This window comes from Rutilus rutilus (genome assembly GCF_951802725.1).
Source record: "Rutilus rutilus genome assembly, chromosome: 15".
NCBI classification, from domain to species: domain Eukaryota; kingdom Metazoa; phylum Chordata; class Actinopteri; order Cypriniformes; family Leuciscidae; genus Rutilus; species Rutilus rutilus.
The window spans coordinates 27184867-27203807 of NC_140220.1; the positions used below are offsets into that span (position 1 = coordinate 27184867).

Here is an 18941-nt window from a genome sequence, read left to right on the forward strand (position 1 = left end):
TGCATTACAAATTCTGCATTTTTAAGAATAACAAAAATGTCCAAATTATTGATGGAAAAAAGAATATGCGTTTTATTGCTCGTTGTGAAACAGGGGAACGGACAGCGTAAGTTTTGGCAATGCTCCGCCCTCGAGTGGCGGTTGGCCAAGCGAATCAGCAGGAGGCTTCGTGATTGGTTCAACCAGCTGTCAATCACGCGAGATCTTCTCAGGCGTGTGGTAGCTGTGAAACATATCATTTGCTGTGTGAAGTGATCAGACCGAGGGAGAAAGATCAGCCTAGACCATCACCGCGCAAACACACCACGCTTGTGTATTTTTGCATGTCAGGAACGGAGGATCCTGTCGCCGGTCAACGGCCGTTTTCCATATTGTATTCATAACGCATAAATCAGCGGCATGTGGAATTGTATCAGGATTAGGAATTGGCTCCCAATCGCGTGCCTGCTGTTAACGATATGGACGAAGGTGAGAGCGCTGATTGTTTCTAGTCTTGCAGATCGATTTAATTGCTATAGCAGTGATCAGCAGGCAAAAGTTGATGGGTGTGGGCTGATGATTTCAATGAATTCTGCTCAATGTAATCGATATTTGAATTACGCAGCCACATGTGCTCATGCAATTGGAAATGTCATGATGTAAGAAATGTTAACTTGCACCACGATTCCCCGTCATTAACGATGAAAGGAAGGGTGGATCAGTTAGAGGGTATTTAAAAATATAGATTGCTCTCTGATACGCACTAACAGGTTAGCAAAATTGTAGACTTATTCTCTGGAGACTTGAATGCACAAGCAAACGCTACACATTCCCTCAAATAATATTCCCTCAGTTTTGCAAGCACGATCTGCATTTTGCTAATAAACAACAAAGCATTATGGCTCCTATGTTTATTTATTTATTTTGATTCAAATGTTATTTTTAGGTGTCCCATTCCTCTGGCTATTTTGAGCTGCAGCTGATTGCTGTAGAAAACGTAAACGGTGAGTTGTGGGACGGGGAATGTTGCGACGGCACGCGGAACTCCCAAGACCAGCGCTGCGTCCGGGACGAGTGCGATACTTACTTTAAAGTGTGTCTGAAGGAGTACCAGTCTGAAGTCACCACCACTGGCCCCTGCACCTTTGGCTCTGGATCTACTGACGTTCTCGGTGGAAATATATTTTCTTTAAAGACTGCAAAGAACAACCCCAGCAAAACGAGCGAGGTGGGAAAGATCATCATCCCTTTTCACTTTGCTTGGCCGGTAAGTGCGCGTCTTTTCATGAGCTATATTAATAATAATGCGCCGTGGTGAGCTGTCACTGCTCGGAAGTTGAATGCACCTATATTGTTACGGTGATGACAGGGTCTCTTTTTTTTATTATTATTATTTTTATCATGGTTGCTGTGTCCTAACGATTTTTATTGTTTAGAAAAAAAGGTTATTTGTTACAATGATTAAGAACGCTCATCTGTAGTAGCCTAGGCTACATTCACTTTGCTGTGCGTGCTTGAAACTGGCTTCTTTAAGGTGAAACACACATTCACACTACTTTGGCTAAATAGATCGCTCACTCTTAAAAGACCGTTCTGTTATGTGCTCACCCTCATCGTATTGTTTTAAACCTTGCATGACTTTTTTTCTTATTTGAGCAAGAGATGTTAGACAGTCACCATTCGCTTACATTGAATGGAAAAAAGATTCAACGTGGGTTAATGGTGACTGAGTAGCCTATGTCATTCATTCTGCCTAACGGAAGAAAGTCATTAAGTTTTGAAACAACATGAGAGAACATCTGGCTGTGTCTCAAAACGTTGTGAGCTGCTATAGGCTAGACATAAATTCTGGTTATCATAGGCGCGTGCATCACGATCTTGGTAGGCAGCTCACTATAGAACTGACACAGCTTGTGCGTTGGTTTCAGTTGGCTTTTCATTGCGACTGATGGTATTCTTTCCCAAAGCTTCCAGTGTAGGTAGGCTACTTGTTATTCAAATGTGACGCACAAACCAGCAGCGACAGTGTCGTTACTGGTTTGCGTGATTTTGTTAAATCGCTCTTTAGTAGCTACCACTACAAAAATGTACCACGGTAACAAACGTTTCCGTTAAAATACCACAGTTATTGTTGGGGATTAACAGTGAGTGTTGGTACACCATTCAACGTTCGACGCACTGGTTTTGTCTCAAACTTTGTATTTTCAGTTAATGCTAACTTAGTTTAAACGTTTATTAATAATAAATGATCTCAAATTCAGTCGTGAAATTAATGTAAAAACAAACGCCATTATTTTAATAGGTTAAACTGACAATGTTACAACCTTCACAGACGCCCCTTGCTCTGCCCCAACTGTACAACGCTAACACATGAATATGGAATCTCCTTTAAACAGTGTTAGAAGCTTCTGTATAGGCTATATATATTTATTTATTTATTTTTGTCGGTGTTGGCTAATATCACACTTTTATAGTAGTTAAGCAACACTTAACTGTGGGATTTTTAGTGGAAAAGTATAGTTACCATGGAAATTAGTTGTAAGGGTAGCTGTGTACTGGTTGTCTCCCTTGTGTTAATATGTGAAAAACTTATCAAGTGTCTTTCCAGACACGCAGGTACATTACTGATGCTGATATCAGGTGGCAAATCGCTGCAATGTTTTATGCAGTTCAGTGTCACACCCGCAAACAACAACAGCAAACAACAAAAAAAGAGATGTTGCATAGTATTGTCTGTCAACTTTGGACGGCAGCCCAGTTAGGCACACACTCACCTGTGCTTGATGGCAAACCTGCTCCTCTGTAGGCAACCCCCCCCCCCCCCCCCCCCAAAAAAAACTCAAACACTCAACCGTTTAAGTTAATGTGTAACATGCTATCAAACTGACCCTTTTGGGGCCGGCTTTGATGCTACACCTGCTTCTCTTCTGACCCGGCTTGAAATTTCACCTAGATATGTCCCTATATAACTCTGATCACATGATCTTTGGCTCTAGACTCGCGTCTGAAAGCCTGTGATTGAGTTTGAATTTCCAATGCCATGTGTTTGCAGTTTCTTAGTGTCCCATGGAAGCTAATGAAATTGCTAGAGGAATGTGTTCCTGAATGCCTCTGCATCCGGACATCTGTTTGATGTGCTCAGTGTAACATTATCTAGGGTGCATTGTATCAAGGTATCTAGCACCTCATCCAGAGTCTTGGAGATGGTGTCCGCCACCTTTCGGTGTAATTAATAAGGGGTTTTTCTAATCTTTTTTTTTTTTTTTTTTTTTTTTTTTTCTTGTTTGTTTGCTGATGTCTGAGATACTGTATCAATACAGAGTTCCCGATTTGATTTGATAAAAAGTTTTTGATTCTATTTGCTACTTCATATCGAATTAAAGTAAACTTTAAATTGCATTTCTTGTGTAAATCTATTTTATAACAATATCTAAAATTATTATAAAATCACACTTAAGTTTAAACTCTTGTGAAAAAGAATGAAAAGTCTTGTTGAATGATTCGTTAGAAGGTCCCATTCAAAATAATAATTTGTTGTTTGAATCAGACTGCACTAGATGCCATTATGTTGTTGTACTTGGCTTTTTTACCATATTGCATTTAATTCTGACTGCAAACTAGGGTAAAATGCTTTCTTTTGCTGTGTGGTTGGAGATTCAGTGGCGGTGATGCAGGAAACACTTGCATATCCTTATCAAGATTAATGAAATCCTTATCAAGATAGTTCTAATGTAGATTGGGATTAATCTAGTAGGTTAGTAAGATCCTCACCTGTCAGTTCTAGTCCCTTGCAGTTGTGTAACATAGATTTGTTTTACAATTTTAGTGGCTGTGTAACTCCACAGCGCAAGAGTGTGAGAGACGGTACCTACGATAGAGACGGCAGCTGTATCCGTCCGTCAGAGTGGAGGACCACTACGCTTCAAGGCTAAACGGCAGCGTCAGCCATACCTGATTGGGAGCTTGCTGGGCAGTTGCTAGGAGACTGTTACATGGGCCTTTAGTAAACAATTATCTATTGCCCTCCGAGTTCCCTTCCCCCTTAACTGATCTTTCAGTGGAGCCACTCGTTCTCATCTCACCTGGGAAAGAAGTGCTAGAGCCTCACAACTGATTACACTATTGACTGTGTAATTAGCCAGTCACAGCTGGCTGCGTGTCTGGTCAACAAAAGCAGTAATTGTCCAGTTCAGCATTAGAGCAGGTGGCTGCTGATTGGGACTGATTATAGATCGCTGCTCCCCCAAGGCCTCAAAATGTCCAAGTAAGCAATGTCCATCTTTTGTTGTTGTTGTTATTGTCTTTTATGGGGGTTGACCAGAAGCCAGTAAAGTTGTGGGTGTCGCGTTTTCACATGCTGCATTGTAAAAACGGCGCCAAATTAGTAATAAATAAAGACGGGAATGACCGGTATAAATTAGATGTATGCAGTTGGATGTGTTTTTTTGGGAGCATTTACATGAAAAAAGTTCAAAAACAGCTAGAAAGAGTGTGACTGAAGTTACTATTGTGTTTTAAACTTGATAGCTTAAACATAATGCTTGTGGTGGGACACACACAAAAAAAAAACAGTACAAAAAGCTATACAGTAGCCAAAGGTATTTGTCTGATTGTGAATGGATGTTGTAGTGGTCCCCCTTAAAGGGTTGAATTTAAACACCCAACTTTTATGAGAATTTTGTTAGCTATTAGCATGCTAATTAATGCATCACAAAGATCAAAACTATGACAACACTTTACAATAAGGTTCTATACAATGACATTGGGTAATATGATGGCTATCATGGACAATAAACAAAACATTAATCTAATTAATAAATGCTACAACAGTTACCTAAAACATATAAACCCTCATTAGAAGACTAGTCAGTTGTTGGATGACTGGTTGACCGCTGTGACATATCCCTAGCTCGAATAAATGGGTCAAGGCTGAGTAGCTATTGTTTTAACGGGCTGCAGTATTCGCAGTCATCTGCAGTGGTTGTGATGTTACAGGAAGAGCCAGTATTGATTCCTCTCTCTCCATGGAGACCCGCTGTGGTGATTCACCAGGAAGTTTTAGATCATGAGGAATCTCTAGCTGGATGTGAGATGCTCTTTCTCTCTCTCTCTTCCCCTCTCTCTTCCTGACCCTGAAATAGCTTTTTGTTCTGCCACAACAATAAACATTTTCTTTCTTGTGACCTGGGGCAGAGCAGGGCTTTTTGTACCACTGTCTTCCCATTAAATGAAGGGAAAGGCTGCATTTTCCCTCTATTGAATGTAGCAGTCATGGTAGAGGTATTTTTAGCAGCAGAGAGACCGGACCAATTAAGAGGCGATGTGCCTGAGGTGACTTTATGGTACAACGTTGTTTGGAAGAGTTTGTCTTAGGATATTTTGCAGTCTGTGGACACAGACAGTTTTTCTGCCTAGTTTTGACCAGGCGTTTAATTTGTGATAAAGCATATAAAGAGAGAACATCTTTGTGAGGCATACAGGCACTTCCTACTCCATCACTCCTACACGATGGACTTCTTAAAAACCATAAAAACAGTCTACTTGGAATAGAGATTGCAGAAGTGCCTCTGCCAAAATGTTGCTAAATCCATTAATGAATTGAACTGGAAATGCATTTCATGTTAACATGACTACAATGGTTGGGTTCTGATGAGGGTTAAGGCCCATTCACACTGAGGTTGATATCTATGATACCTATGACAAAAAAGTTTCAATAATTGTGAGAAATTACATCAATTTTGTTCCAGCTGATGCATTAATAAAACAGTGACAGCAAATTAGAATCCACACAACTTTAAAAAGCTTGAGCATTTAAGGTGGGAGATGACATGGTTATCATATCGTTCTTGGTGTGAACAAGCCTTTAGCCCTGGCATCGGGAGGGAGAGCTGAAGAAAAAGCACTCTTCTTTTCTGCAGTACTTCAGCTGAGTACCCAAGAAAGCATGTGGGTGCTGCTTTTAGTCTGTGTTGAGATCTTGAGCGTCGCCCTCATGAAGAAGTGCAAGATAAACAGGTTCCCAACAGAAGAGCTTCCATTAGGTTGAATGTACCAAGCCACCAGTGGTGGACATGATTGTATTAGGCAGTGCAATTATAATGGACTTTCTGTCTCCCCTGAGAAGGGTCATAGAAAACATGGGGTCCTTTCAGCTGGAAGGGGTGGGAGTTAGCGAGCTTAACCCCGATGTCCCTTTCCAATAACACTGGAAGCTAGCTTGTGTGTGTGTTTCTATTGTTAGCTCCTGGTGCTCAACTAATTGTTTTCAACTACCCATGATGCTCTACCTCCCTTGTACTGGGTTCCTCCTTTGCTTCAGCACAGTTTCACAATTCACAGTGTGATTGACTTGCAACTACATGAAGTGCGTGTTTATTATTTCTGCCTGTATGGATTTGTTCAGGAAGAGCCTGATGGTTTTAGCCATGTTGGTGTACGTGGATGTGGTGCATGTGCGATTGTGTCTGACTAATGCATGTGCACCTTCCTGAGAGAGCCAGTGGGCTAATGAATTGCGAGCAGGTGTGCTGCAGTGATTAAAGTGCATTACCACACAGCAAGTTTAATTCCCGCTTGACCCCTGACCTTATTCAAAATGATAATGATTGTAATGGAGTGGGAGCTCATGTGGCCGTAACCTCGCTGGAGAGACCGGCGCCATACTAGCTTGCTATACAGCAACTAGGTCTTTTCACTGAGACCTGAAGCTACTTAGCAATGGCCTTGCCATGGAGTAATAGGCGGTACAGTAACTGGACAAGACAGACAGAGAGACAACTGGCTTGTCAGATGGTTTGATGATGAGCTAGCAGTCTAGGGTGTCAAATGGCCGCCTCACTGTAGTAACTGAGGGACTGCTTGCCAAATGGGTGGATGCCCATGTGCAGTTTGATATGGTGTAGTGTTATTCCATATTGGGCTCATAACACTAGTGTAAGAGCAGCTATCAGGTGCAATAGTTTCACAGATGTGGTTGATGTTTAGATAAATTTTTTGGAAGCTTGCTTTAGATTAGTATGGCTGGGCCACTGTGTAATACACGTTTTGGAAGGACTGAGAGCTGTGAGAATTGATCCAGGCCGGCGTCTTTGGGAAATCTGTGAGCTGTGCCCACTGGGATATGGCAGCTTCCAACCTCACAGCCTGTTTCTGTTGCTGCCAAGCAGCCATGCTAGTCTCAGTTTTTCTACAAATGCTGCAGTTAAACCAAATCTGAAATTGAGAAGATCTGAATGGTCACTGCTGTGCATATTGGTGATTGATGTAACTTGCCTTTTTTGTATAACTATACTATGCTATGCTATAGTGTACTGTACTGTACTACACATCTTAAAATATATATTTTTACACTCTTTTTACAGTCAAGTACATTAGAAGAGTAGATTGAAATTCCTTGCTTATCTTTTTATCCAAAGTTTTGAGTCGAATATTATCTGGTTAGGCTAAATGATTGGCTTGCTCTTAGATAACACTAGAAAAATAGGGATGTCCTGAATTGACCTCATGGATCGGTATCGGGCTGATTAAGCTTTTTTTTTTTAACTGTTCTGTATCTGTGATCCTAAGCCCGATCCTTTATTTTACGTCAGCTGTCACACAGGTGTTGTGCAGTAGATGGCGGAAAATGCACCTTCAAGTGTGTTTAAAAAGGAACCTTTAAAAGGAAAAGAAGAAGCCCGAAACGCGTCACGCGTGAGAACCAGTGAGGTCTGTTCTAGCGGGGTCACACACGCTTGTTCAAGCTTGACCATTGATAATTGTTCATAATCTGTTTATTATCTCTACTATTGTAGCAGATGTTTACACTGTCTTTGCGGGCACAAAAAAACTTGATCGGAACAGTTAGTTATATGCAGATCTTTGTGGTTAAGTGATTTTAGCTCAGCCAGTGAGACTATGAAAAATAACTTCCCTGAAGAATTTAGAAAGTAGAGCTTAAATTGTATTAATTCATTAATATGAAGTATATTAATTTATAATATTTGTTTATATTGTACAGTAGGCTATATAGATTAGGTTTGCTGCGATAGTCTGTGTTGACTGTGTTACCGGTGTTCACTGTTCAGCCGCAACACGTCACATCCCTAATATAGATTAATTTATAATTTATAATATTTTTCTTTCTATATCTTTATTATTTCTTAATTTCTTATTATTCATCTATGTTTTGCACATCCTAGAAAAATAATCTGTGAACCCCCTTACATTTTTTTGTATTTAAACTGTAATGTCAAACACTTCTTTTAATTAGTACTTTACAGATAACATGTTTTTAAAATACTTTTGCATATGATCTTATATTTTATATAAAAATTTCATAATATAATAATTTGTAGTTTAATGTTTTAGTACTGGCTCATTTATGTAGTAGCTACATCTGGTAGGAAACCTTGTTATGTGTGATAAGTGTGATAACCCATGCAAACCTTTGCTTGTGTTACTGTATGTACTGTAACTCTGTGTGTGTGTGTTCGTGCCCTCTGCCGTCCCTTTCTGCTTAATTAGCACCCAGAGGGGAGGGGTTTGTTGTATTGTCATTGCTAATGATCTTGTTGGCATAGCAGCGGAATGCTAAATGGGTCGTGTGTGTACACACTCACCCAGAGCGTGCCCTGCGTTGGCCAAGTCCACTGCGTTGGCCAAGTCCATGCAAGCATAAATCGGCATCTCTCTTAATGCTCCTGCCTTTCAGACTCACCGTCCGACTCTCTTTATTGATGACACTGTCTCATGGGTATGCAAGGTTAACTAGACGCATTGTAGTAGATGATGGTGTTTTATTATTGTGTCTGTAGGAACTCAACCCCCGTGTGGGAGTTTGCTGAAAGAGGGGAGGTTACCGAACGCAGAATATCATTTACTGGCTCCAGGGCCCACAGTGCACGTCGGGCTGCATCTTCCTGTCCTCCCAGGGCCATAATACCACTTAAACAAAGCTGTTGTCTGCTTTTGTGCTCTGGACGCCTGGCGGAAAATGACAATTGACTGAGTCGAAACAAGTCGTGTCATATGGACGTTGTTGTGTGGAGAGGTCACTGCTGCAGTGGAAGAGGGATTTCTGGGTTGGAATTGCCAGGGATTGCTTATACAAGGTTGGGATGTTGGTGAGGATGGGTGGAAAGACCGTTCACATTGGTCTCTGGAAGAGGGACTAACAAAGCCACCTAGAAATCCCTTTTCAGCTTTTTGTCCTACGAGGGTGGATGGGAAATATTTTCCACATTGTTCTCGGAATGAGAGACCATCAAAGCCACCCAGAATCCCTCTTGAGCTACAGGTTCCTCCAGGTTCTTCCCCAGCAATTTCTGCTTGCCAGTTTCTTTGATCCCGTCCCCTCCCCACCCTGCTCTCCTGTCATTACCCAGATCCAAGGAGCTGTTTCCTTTAGTTTAATTAGACTGCAAGCTCAACGTTGTTTTCCTCAGAGAGTTGTTGTGGCTGGTCTTGTGAAAAAGCTGGATACTTGCAACAAATAAATGGGTTTGTGTGGGTTTGGAATTTTTAGATGGATGTGTGATCGATAAAAGGTTGACAGACAAGGAGAGGGTGAGGGAAAAAGAGCACAAATGAAACGACCTGGTCACCCCCTATCGGCAGTGTGGCCGAGACCCCTGTGTATTGGTGATGGAGTAGGGGACACCTTTCTCTTGTGGGTGATTGATTACAGAGCTGGCTTTTCAACTTCCACTTCCCACCGTTGAGGGCGTGATGTGGACCCTGTGAGGTGACTGGACCTCCCTTACACCCCCTTACACTCCCAGACCAAGTCTAGACTTGGTTGACACAAACATGACCTTGTCATGCTGGGGTGGGTAACAGCCATCGCATCGCTCATCGCCTGCTCTAGAGGGCTGGTGAGAACAAAGTACCCTCGTTTGTGATCAAATCTATGCTGCAGGACCTTGGGGATGAACTCAAATCGACACTGCCTTAATAAATTGATCTATACTGTGGAATTGAACTGTACTTCCCAAAGAGGATGGGCTTTCTTGGGCTCTAATGTGCTGAATTTAGGTTTTATGTCCAACATTATGCTTCCAACACCAGCTACCTCACAATACAATACTCATTGGGGTCTGCACGGATTAACACTGGTTTCAGAGTTTATGCTTATTTAGGTGGCCTGCTTCTTCAATTGTATACTTTCCTACAATTCTAGGAAATTTATTAAAAGGACCTGAAGTTTCTTAGAAAAAGTTTTCTCTAAATAAATTACAAATAAAACAATAAATAAAATTCTACAAGTTAATCTAGGCATTTAACGGTGTTTATATTAACTTTTTAGTGAGCGTTAGATGATGACAAAGGCAATTTTAATGTAAAAATAGGGGCAATGAACATGCACAATTAATATACAATATCAGCTGTTACCAGTGAATTCATTTTTTATTATTGATCTATCATTGCCATATGGCCCATATTGTGATTAGAAAATGAAATGCATTTCGGATTAAATATTTAGAATTTATGTTTAGCTAATTCAATCAGTCATTTTCCAAACTGGAATGAGAATTTCCTTATTGCGTCAAAAAAATCCTGAGGACACGTTCTGCTCTAAAACTAACAGACAGGAAACAGTCGCCTCTTGTTAGCCTGATGATACCAAAAAAAAAAAGAAGCCTTTTGTGGCCTTTAATTGGCTTGGTTGTGTCTTACATTTTGTGGTAATTGAAGGTTGTGGTCAGTATTATCCACTGCCTCTCCACCCTCAGTTTGGCCCAAATCTCTGTGTCAGTCAACAGTTCAGCTAAAAAGATGGGATTGACATCCCAGATTAATGGAGATTATATGCTGCAGTCGTTTGCCGTGGAATGAATAAATGACCTGCAGGTCCCCTGAGGACAATCAATCAAAGTCTGGAACTGCTGCGATTGCCGCTTAGACTTTTGTTTGCGAACGTGTAGCTGAATACAGCGTATTAAATATATTGTTTTAACTTGACGTTTTAAAAAATGACTAGTTGTGGGTAACTTATTCAGTTAAATGACCCTGTGTTATTAGTTTTGAGTTAATCTGACCTTGATCTCTGCGTTTCTCGGGGGCATTTATATAATATATATTACATCATCAATGGGCTCCATCGAACTGTTTTTGAACGCAAATACGACAAGTAAACCGTTCGATGGAGCCCAAATGAACAAGATGTATGAATCTCTATATGTGCTTTAAAAGTTGGACTATTACAAAAACAAAACAGACACAAAAAAAAAAACCATGGGACATGAAGCAGTGGCTAAAGATGTCCTGCTGAATGTGAATGGATGTAGAAAAAGTTGCAGTTTTGCTAATGCTAATTACAGCTAATCGCAATCTAATAAAAAAAAAAAAAAAAAACTTTTTTTTTATTCTTTTTTTTTATTAAATAAAACTGATATCCATAAGTTAAATATTTGGTTTTTAAACTTCTGTGAACCTAGTAACGTGTCAGTCGGCACTCGGCAGAGAGGGTGGGGATTGTATCTTCCTGCCAGGTCAGACAAGGGAAGTTTGCCTCTCTTGGCAGTTCCTCTTCCAAAAGCAGATGAGGAAATGAAGAACTCGTTATCTCACTGAGGTCACAAAGGAACGGAGACCCATATTTTTCAAGGTTTCTGTGTTGATCTCTTTTGGACTCTTTCAGTATCTCCTCCACAGTCTAGACTAAGTTGTCTAATTCTTTCTTCTTTCGTTCACTCTCTTTGCAGGATATTCAGTAGCACTGAAGGCTTTGGTACTTTAGATAAGGCGTGTGAAAGCTCTCAGACTGCCTCGCCTTGCACTCTGTCAGCTGGACGTCACTTGTTCGTGACTGCCGGTGGAAAACACTTTACCCTCTAAGCTAGATCCCGATATCATCTTGTCATGTGATCATCAGATGATTAAACTTAACTTTTTTTTTAATGTAAAAATCATATGGCTTGCACTCAGTAGGACCTTGTGTGTGTGTGAGAAGCGCTGCGGCCGATTGTGTGTGTGCTGCTACCAATTGAAACTGTGGCGTGGGAGCCTTTTGAAGCTGATGAGAAGCCTGATGAAAGGTCTCCAGGGTCATTCTTAGCCTCTCTCACTTCAGCCCCCTCTAATTTCAGCCCTGCCCCTCTTTAAACTGCCCCATCCACCGACTGTGGGAACCTGCACCTGTGGCTCCCTCCACCACCACCCCATTAGCCACCCACCTACTTTACACACACACAAACACTCAGGGTGTTTACAGGCTTAACGTCCCAACAAGACTGCAAGTATGCGATCGGCCAAAGGTTTACTTGTGATGCGTAACGGCCCAAGTACGTCCATGCCAGGCGTTCTGCATTAGCTTGTTCACAGCCTGCTATAAATATCCTCACTATCAGTGAAAGTAGTCCACGATAAGGAGGGAAGAATTACTTGTAGTGAAACGACAACATGCATCTCCAAGGGAGCTTGTTTGGGTGTGCTTGTGCCGCCGTTGTGTGTTGGACCACTTCTAGGGGTCGGAGGGTGTGTGTGTGTGTGTGGCCAGAGGAATGTTCTCGGAGTGTCACGAGACTCAGGTTGATGGTGTCTTGCAGTGATGGGTTTTAGATGGAGGTCTTTGTTCACTGGTCACCTCCCCCACTAGTCTTTATCCGCATCTAGCCCTTTGGGCAGCTGTCACATAATCCAGCTAATCAGAGACCAAGTGTGTGGGAACAGGGCCGTCCCCGTGTTACCGTGTCTCTCTCACACACACGCACACACTCCCTGACATTCTGACCTTTCTCCTTGGGTACGCGCATACCATGCTGTAGTACGCATGACCGCATGTGCGCGGCCAACCAGATCAATCCAGCATATTCATTTACTGATGGAGCTTTGGAGCAAATCCACATTTACAGATAAGAGTGCGCACACAAACATGCGCATTTCGTGTCCACGCAGATGCTTGCTACCACGAGACCCCACTAATACGCTCTCTCACGCTGGCCGCCCCCTGTGTTGGGGGATGGGAGGAGGGGTCAGAAGCCCTGCAGCATGTCGTGGGATGATCCACGTTCATGTCAAATAATCCATCTTTTTAAGACGCATCTGTTGTACGTCTGCATGGTTATGTGGCCCACCCACTTCAGCCCATCCAGACAGACCTGGTGCTGCTGCTAATCCCTGACTGCATCCACCAGACCGGCCCACAGCCCCCAACCTCTCCAACACACACATCCACGCCATCTGGCTCCGCCCCTCTCACTCCACCTCTGGAGACGAATGAGATGCGTGTCTAAATCTAGCAGTTTGCATCGCTCTGTGTTTACGTGCAATTTTAAAGTCTGATTTCAGTCGGACTAAAGCAGCAGTCAGTCTTTTTAAAATGACATGGTTTTTGTGAAGTTGGACTAACAGACCTAGATATTGTGATGTAGCTTGTAAGGGGTTGCACAGACTAGTCGATTAGTCGACTTAAATGCTCAGCCATGACGCGTTAAGCTTGATGTCGACTAGTTGCTGATCATGGCCTATAGAGGGCGCAACAGGATAAGAAATCTTTGAAGTCCACTTTTACGCTCTTGTTTCCAACAGTTAAAATGACAAATAAATGCATACTCCGAGATCGCTCCTCAAGATATGTTTTATTATACCATCTGGACGCTTAAAATGTATCAGGTGAATGCACGTTTTAAACAGCTTATTGTACACTTAAAGGTGAACTAAGTATCTTTTTTACCTTAACTGAACAGCTTCGGAGTCATTGGAATGGTTACATTACTTATTTCGGGTTGAATGGTGGTCGTTTCGCACCCCCCTGGTGCCCGTGAACGGAAAAAACGCACTTGCAACTTTGAGCTGGCGGGCTGCCGGCCGCCGCGTCAGGAGGTCTCGCGTGATATCAGGTCTCGCGATGTAAACAATTGCGTTACTGCCAAAAGAAATCTGCTAAAATGCTGTCATTATTGCGCTCCCTCACGCTGTTTGAACCCGAATGAAGAAGACGTTTTAAAGAATGTCCCATCTGCTTTGATGTCGTTGATCTACTAGCCTCTGGTGTCCGAGAATCGCCTACGAGTTTTTACAACAGTGTTGTCAAATATCTATTCCGAAGCTGTGAGGGGAGCTCTAGAGAGAAACCTGCAAGCAAAAAGCGAGAATACAGCGAAGAAATCCCGAAGTTACTGAGCCCCGCTTTAATGTGCTGCTGCATTGTAACACACACACAGTAGCTGGCACACGTTCAGAACGAGTCGTTTAATCCCCTAGTTGCTTGGCTTCGTCCAGCATGTATTGGACTATCAATTCAACCTTGCTGGTATTTTTCAACAACTTTGTTGTTTAACGTGAACGTGTGAACGTCTTTGTTGTAGCTGTTAAAAGTCGATGAAGTGAATACAATGAACAGCCAATGCTCTCTCTTTTTAGTGCATTCTGGGAATTGTTAGTTAGGAAATATTTCAATACACTGGGTTGATTCTAATAGTGTTCATATGGGATGTCAACTATAGTGTAAACTGTAACTATAAAGTTTTAGTATTTGTTCTAACTTTAAGAGAATAACACTTTTCAGTATGTATTCACACAGCTAAAAGTTTATGACTGGAGATGTAGCTTAGCGGTTGGCACATGACCTTTTTTCTTTCCATCATTTTGTGTAATTTTCCAACATTCCCTGTCAATATAAATGATATAATTGACCAAAAACACTTTCAGCATAGTATTTTGCTCATCATTGAGGTTGTTTTTGTTCGTGCACGTGCGCAAGCGTTCAGTTTATTAACAATAGAGAACCATAGTGGCATTTTAAACCTTTGGCTCATCTCTTAAAACAGATCTCCACCACCTTATCTCTTGTTTTGATGCATGACCATAAGACTTACACTGTGTCCTAACTACACACGATGGCGCGACGCACGATAAAAGGTATCTTTTCCATGTTAATCTGAGTTTTTGTCCTAACAAGCCACGGCGATTCTATTTTAGAAACAGTTTCTATTTTTCTGCAACGTCGCGGCTGGTACAACAAACACAAAGTGTGGCAATGATAATCTCAGGTACAGTTTATGTGCTTTATTTAATGTTAAAAGCGTGTAATGTGACTTTGAATTTCATTTAGTGCTCCCAGCTTTGTAGCCGTAAAAACAACAATGGATTATTCACCTCAGATCTTGAAATTAAACAAATGGAAACAAGAACTTTCAAACTGTGAACAAACAAGTGTATTATTTGACAAAGATTGTTTTAGTAACTCTGTATGTATTTTTAATAATGTTTAAATGGTGTAATATTTGTGCATTACTTATCCATTTTCTTGCGAGTGCCGTCAAGATTAATATAGCTGGTGCTGTGAACCTGCCGCGAGAGCCCGCCCACACGGTGTTCTGATTGGTTGTGGGTTTTGATTGAGTTTGATGCATCTCGCATCAAAGACGCGTCGCATCTGGTGTGGACAGGGAAATTGCTTGTCGCTGGAATCTTATCACGTTAGGACACGGTGTTATGTTTGCAGTATTTCGAATGTGTTCTCTGTGACCTAGAGAATTGGAGTACGAAAAGATACCTTTTTAAGAAAATCAGTGAAGATATAAAAGTGGTGTCATCTTGAATCAGGAATGAGAACAAGGTGTGAATAAACTTGTCGCTGAAGGAAACACATCAGTTAAATGTTTCTTAAGTGTCCTGTTTTGATCTCATGAAAGCTGAAAATTATGGCCTGGTCAGGTTGGGACTATAGATGACATTCTAGTAGATGGACTCTCAGAGATCAGAGAAGCATCAAGAATATTCCTGTAGCTGAAAATCTCTCTCTCCCTCCCTCCATCTCATGTGTAACCTAACTCAACTCTTATAAATGCTGCCTCCTGTCATGAGAGAGGACTGTAATGGAGCTTTAGTATCTATGTTGTTTTATTAGCACTGCTTGCTAAGGCAAACATCACTATTTCTATTGCTCATACTTGTGGTTAGGGATTTGAATAAACCTCTAACCCTCAGTATTACATTTACATTTAGCAGACGCTTTTAATCTAGTGCGCATTAAAACTGTAAATCATCTGACACTGTTTCTACTAACTCCGATATTTCTGTTTGCTTAGAGTTGTGCTATTTCTTTTTTGATTTTCACCTGGAGGATATAAAACAGGTCATTTATATTTGGAAAAGGTACCTGACCCATATCTTTTGACCTGGGTCAGTTAGCAAACACCTAAAATACCCTATTAACCACATAACAATGCACTACATCAATTGGAAACACTTAGACACAAACTTGTATCCGTCCATAACACCCATCATAGAAATTTAATAAATGTCGGTACCATTGGTTATCAGGCAATCGCAGAGCTATGGCAGAGTTTCCCCAACTGGGGCTCATGAGGGACCTGCAGGGGCTTTGTGAGTTGCTGAAAAGCCAATAAGTCATTAATTATAAAAATATCCAATTGAAATAAATAAGTATAAATGCAATCAAATATGAATGTGTTGTTAAATTCAAAATATTAAGTTAATAAATATTAACTAAATATTTTAGGTCAAAAGGGTTTGGCTGACAAAAAAGTTGGTGAATCCCTGACTTGTAGTATCATTTGAAATTGGATATTTCATTGTGTATGCTCATCTCCTATATTTTTTTTATCAGCATAGTGGCATCAGATACTTGTAACATCAGAAAATGTAAAAATCTACTCGTTTCTTGTTGTTTCTTCTTCAATAGCATTTTAATATTTCATCTCATAATGATATTCTCTCTCTTTCTCCCTCAGCGATCCTACACACTCATCCTGGAAGCCTGGGACTGGGATAACTCTACTCAAAACAGTGAGTATTCCTTTGTAATCCCAATATGATTCACTGCTGCAGGCTACCGAAGCCTCTCTGGGTTGGGTTTGTTGCTCATAATGGACGTAGAGCATTGTTAGTCTGTAGTTTGGCGCTGTAAGGGATGGATTCATTTGTGGAGATTGAGTCTTGATCCTTGATGGTGAGATGAAAGTGTTAAAGCTACCCCGCTGACGTGTTGTAATGTTAGCGTGGGGGAATTCGTTGGGTCGTGTCAGGATTTTATTGGGCACGAATGGGGTTATTTAAGGACTTTGTGGTGTGCATTATTTGTGAAAGTTGTCCATTTGCATGTAGGCACTGATATAGGGGGTTGAAGGTATGCATTGAGTTTGATATTTTTAACCGCACTAAGGAGAGGCTCATCATTTTTGACAGATATATGGATGGGATGTGTTGCTTACACAAGAACCATTACCTGAGCTTCGAAAGCAGGGAACCTCACACAAATGTGTAGTTAAAGACTCAAACAAGCACAATCTTGCATCTTCCACACATGCTTTAGCAGTGCACGCAAGTCCACTAAGATTTTCCAATGAACCTGATCATCTGAAGACCTCTGTTAACTGTTACCGCTGAGTGAAATCTCCTGAGGATATTGAGTCATACACGTACACATAAGTTGCAGCAATAACGTGTTTGTTTTCATGCTTGAAGAATAATCTCAATTAAATGTGAGATCTTGGGTTGTAATCCCCCTAAGCCTTGTTCTTCGGGGCTTCCAGTTAGGGTTGTGCATGAATAGTCAAATATTTGATCTCTAATTACTATTCAAAAAACAAAAATATGATTAGAATTTTGCTTCATATGTTGCTTTGCTGGCCGCAAATGTCGTAAAATCCTAAGCACTCAAACTCACAATTATAATTAAATGCACTAGGTGGCGCTGTGGAGCCTGTTAACAAGTAGATTGTATTTGATCACAGAATGTCGACGTTTGCCTCTAGGCGGAGTGAAGTTTGGAATTAAATTGAATTGAAATGTTTACTTTTAATTATTTGATTCATTGTCAGGTGAAACTGAGCTATCAAATATCACCACCATGAAATCACATGAAATCCAAACACCAGTCAAATTAGGAAAGACAGCTGTCCATCATTTCATTCATGACTGCAGGTAATCGCAGCTGTACCCCCAAGTGAGGCGAAAAGAAGATAAATGATTTGATAGCAAAATTATCTCGAGGCATATGCTTCCTTTAAGTTTCGTCGAGGGAGACCGGTTTAAGAACAGAAAACACATAGCGCTGTAAGAAACTTTGCTTAGCACACCACTGTGTCCCTAAAACGTCTGTCGGCGGAACGCGTTTTCTCATAAGCTTGTTCAGAAATGCTGACAAACTTGATTTACATAAATAAATATTAAAATTAAATTTCTAAAATTCTAAAACAATATTTTTGGAAAATGCCCATCCCTACTTCTAGCATGTATGGATCTTGGGGAATCAACATGGGCACCATAATTCCACAGCTGTATCCTGTTTTCTCCCGCCGCCTTTTGTCTGGCTTAAGGAATTGTCGGTAGGGAAGGGTCAGGCGGAGGAATTCGACGTATGCGAAAGAAAGGTGAACGCTGGTAAAATGGGAGAAACATAGGGGGGCATGGCTTTGATCTGCGGATGTGATCTGTAGAATCACTGTATATCCCAGCGTCTGTAAAACTCTAAAATCAAACACGCGCCTCTCCCTCTGCTTGAAGTCATTACGTCCTGTTTTTCATTTTCATCTTTGCAAGCACTTCAGCCTGAAACAATGGTCCAGAGGAAGCTTGTTTGACTCACTGCAATGAGTTCGTAAGTTCTTTCTTAAATTGGAACGTAAAGTCCACACTTGAGGCTTAGTAACTACTAGCTAGTTATTTTACAACTAACCCTGTACTCGCAAAAATATTTAGTAGTGTGTAAGTTGTATCTTAGTGCCCTTTTACGTCAGAACTAGGCTAAGTTGTAACTTACGCACAGCTGGTGCCCTAGGACAGCGTGACTTTAAAGAGACAGCGTGCAGGTCTGGTTTTTGTTTAACTCCTTCCTTTCCATTGACGGAATTTTCCGGCTTTCCGTGTTTTCACTGTTATATGGAAGGGGGCGCTATTATGCAACTTCTGAAAGAGTAGTGAGTCTCCGGTTCAAAACGCAGGCAAAAAAGGAGCAGAAACAAGCGATAAAAGCATTGCGTATGCACGTTGTAGTCTTTGAAATGTTTTTTTTT

The 18941-nt window shown here is 41.2% G+C and overlaps 1 protein-coding gene across 2 annotated transcripts in view; it reads left to right on the forward strand.

Moving 5' to 3' along the window:
• The first annotated feature begins 241 nt into the window (after positions 1 to 241).
• jag2b (jagged canonical Notch ligand 2b) overlaps positions 242 to 18941 on the forward strand; it is a 46459-nt gene continuing 27759 nt past the window's right edge. For both annotated transcript variants that reach the window (XM_084431494.1, XM_084431495.1), the window contains exons 1-3: positions 242 to 468; positions 926 to 1246; positions 16659 to 16713. In XM_084431494.1, the coding sequence (XP_084287620.1) occupies positions 400 to 468; positions 926 to 1246; positions 16659 to 16713 (445 nt within the window). In that variant the 5' untranslated portion in view covers positions 242 to 399. The remainder of the gene's footprint in view (positions 469 to 925; positions 1247 to 16658; positions 16714 to 18941) is intronic.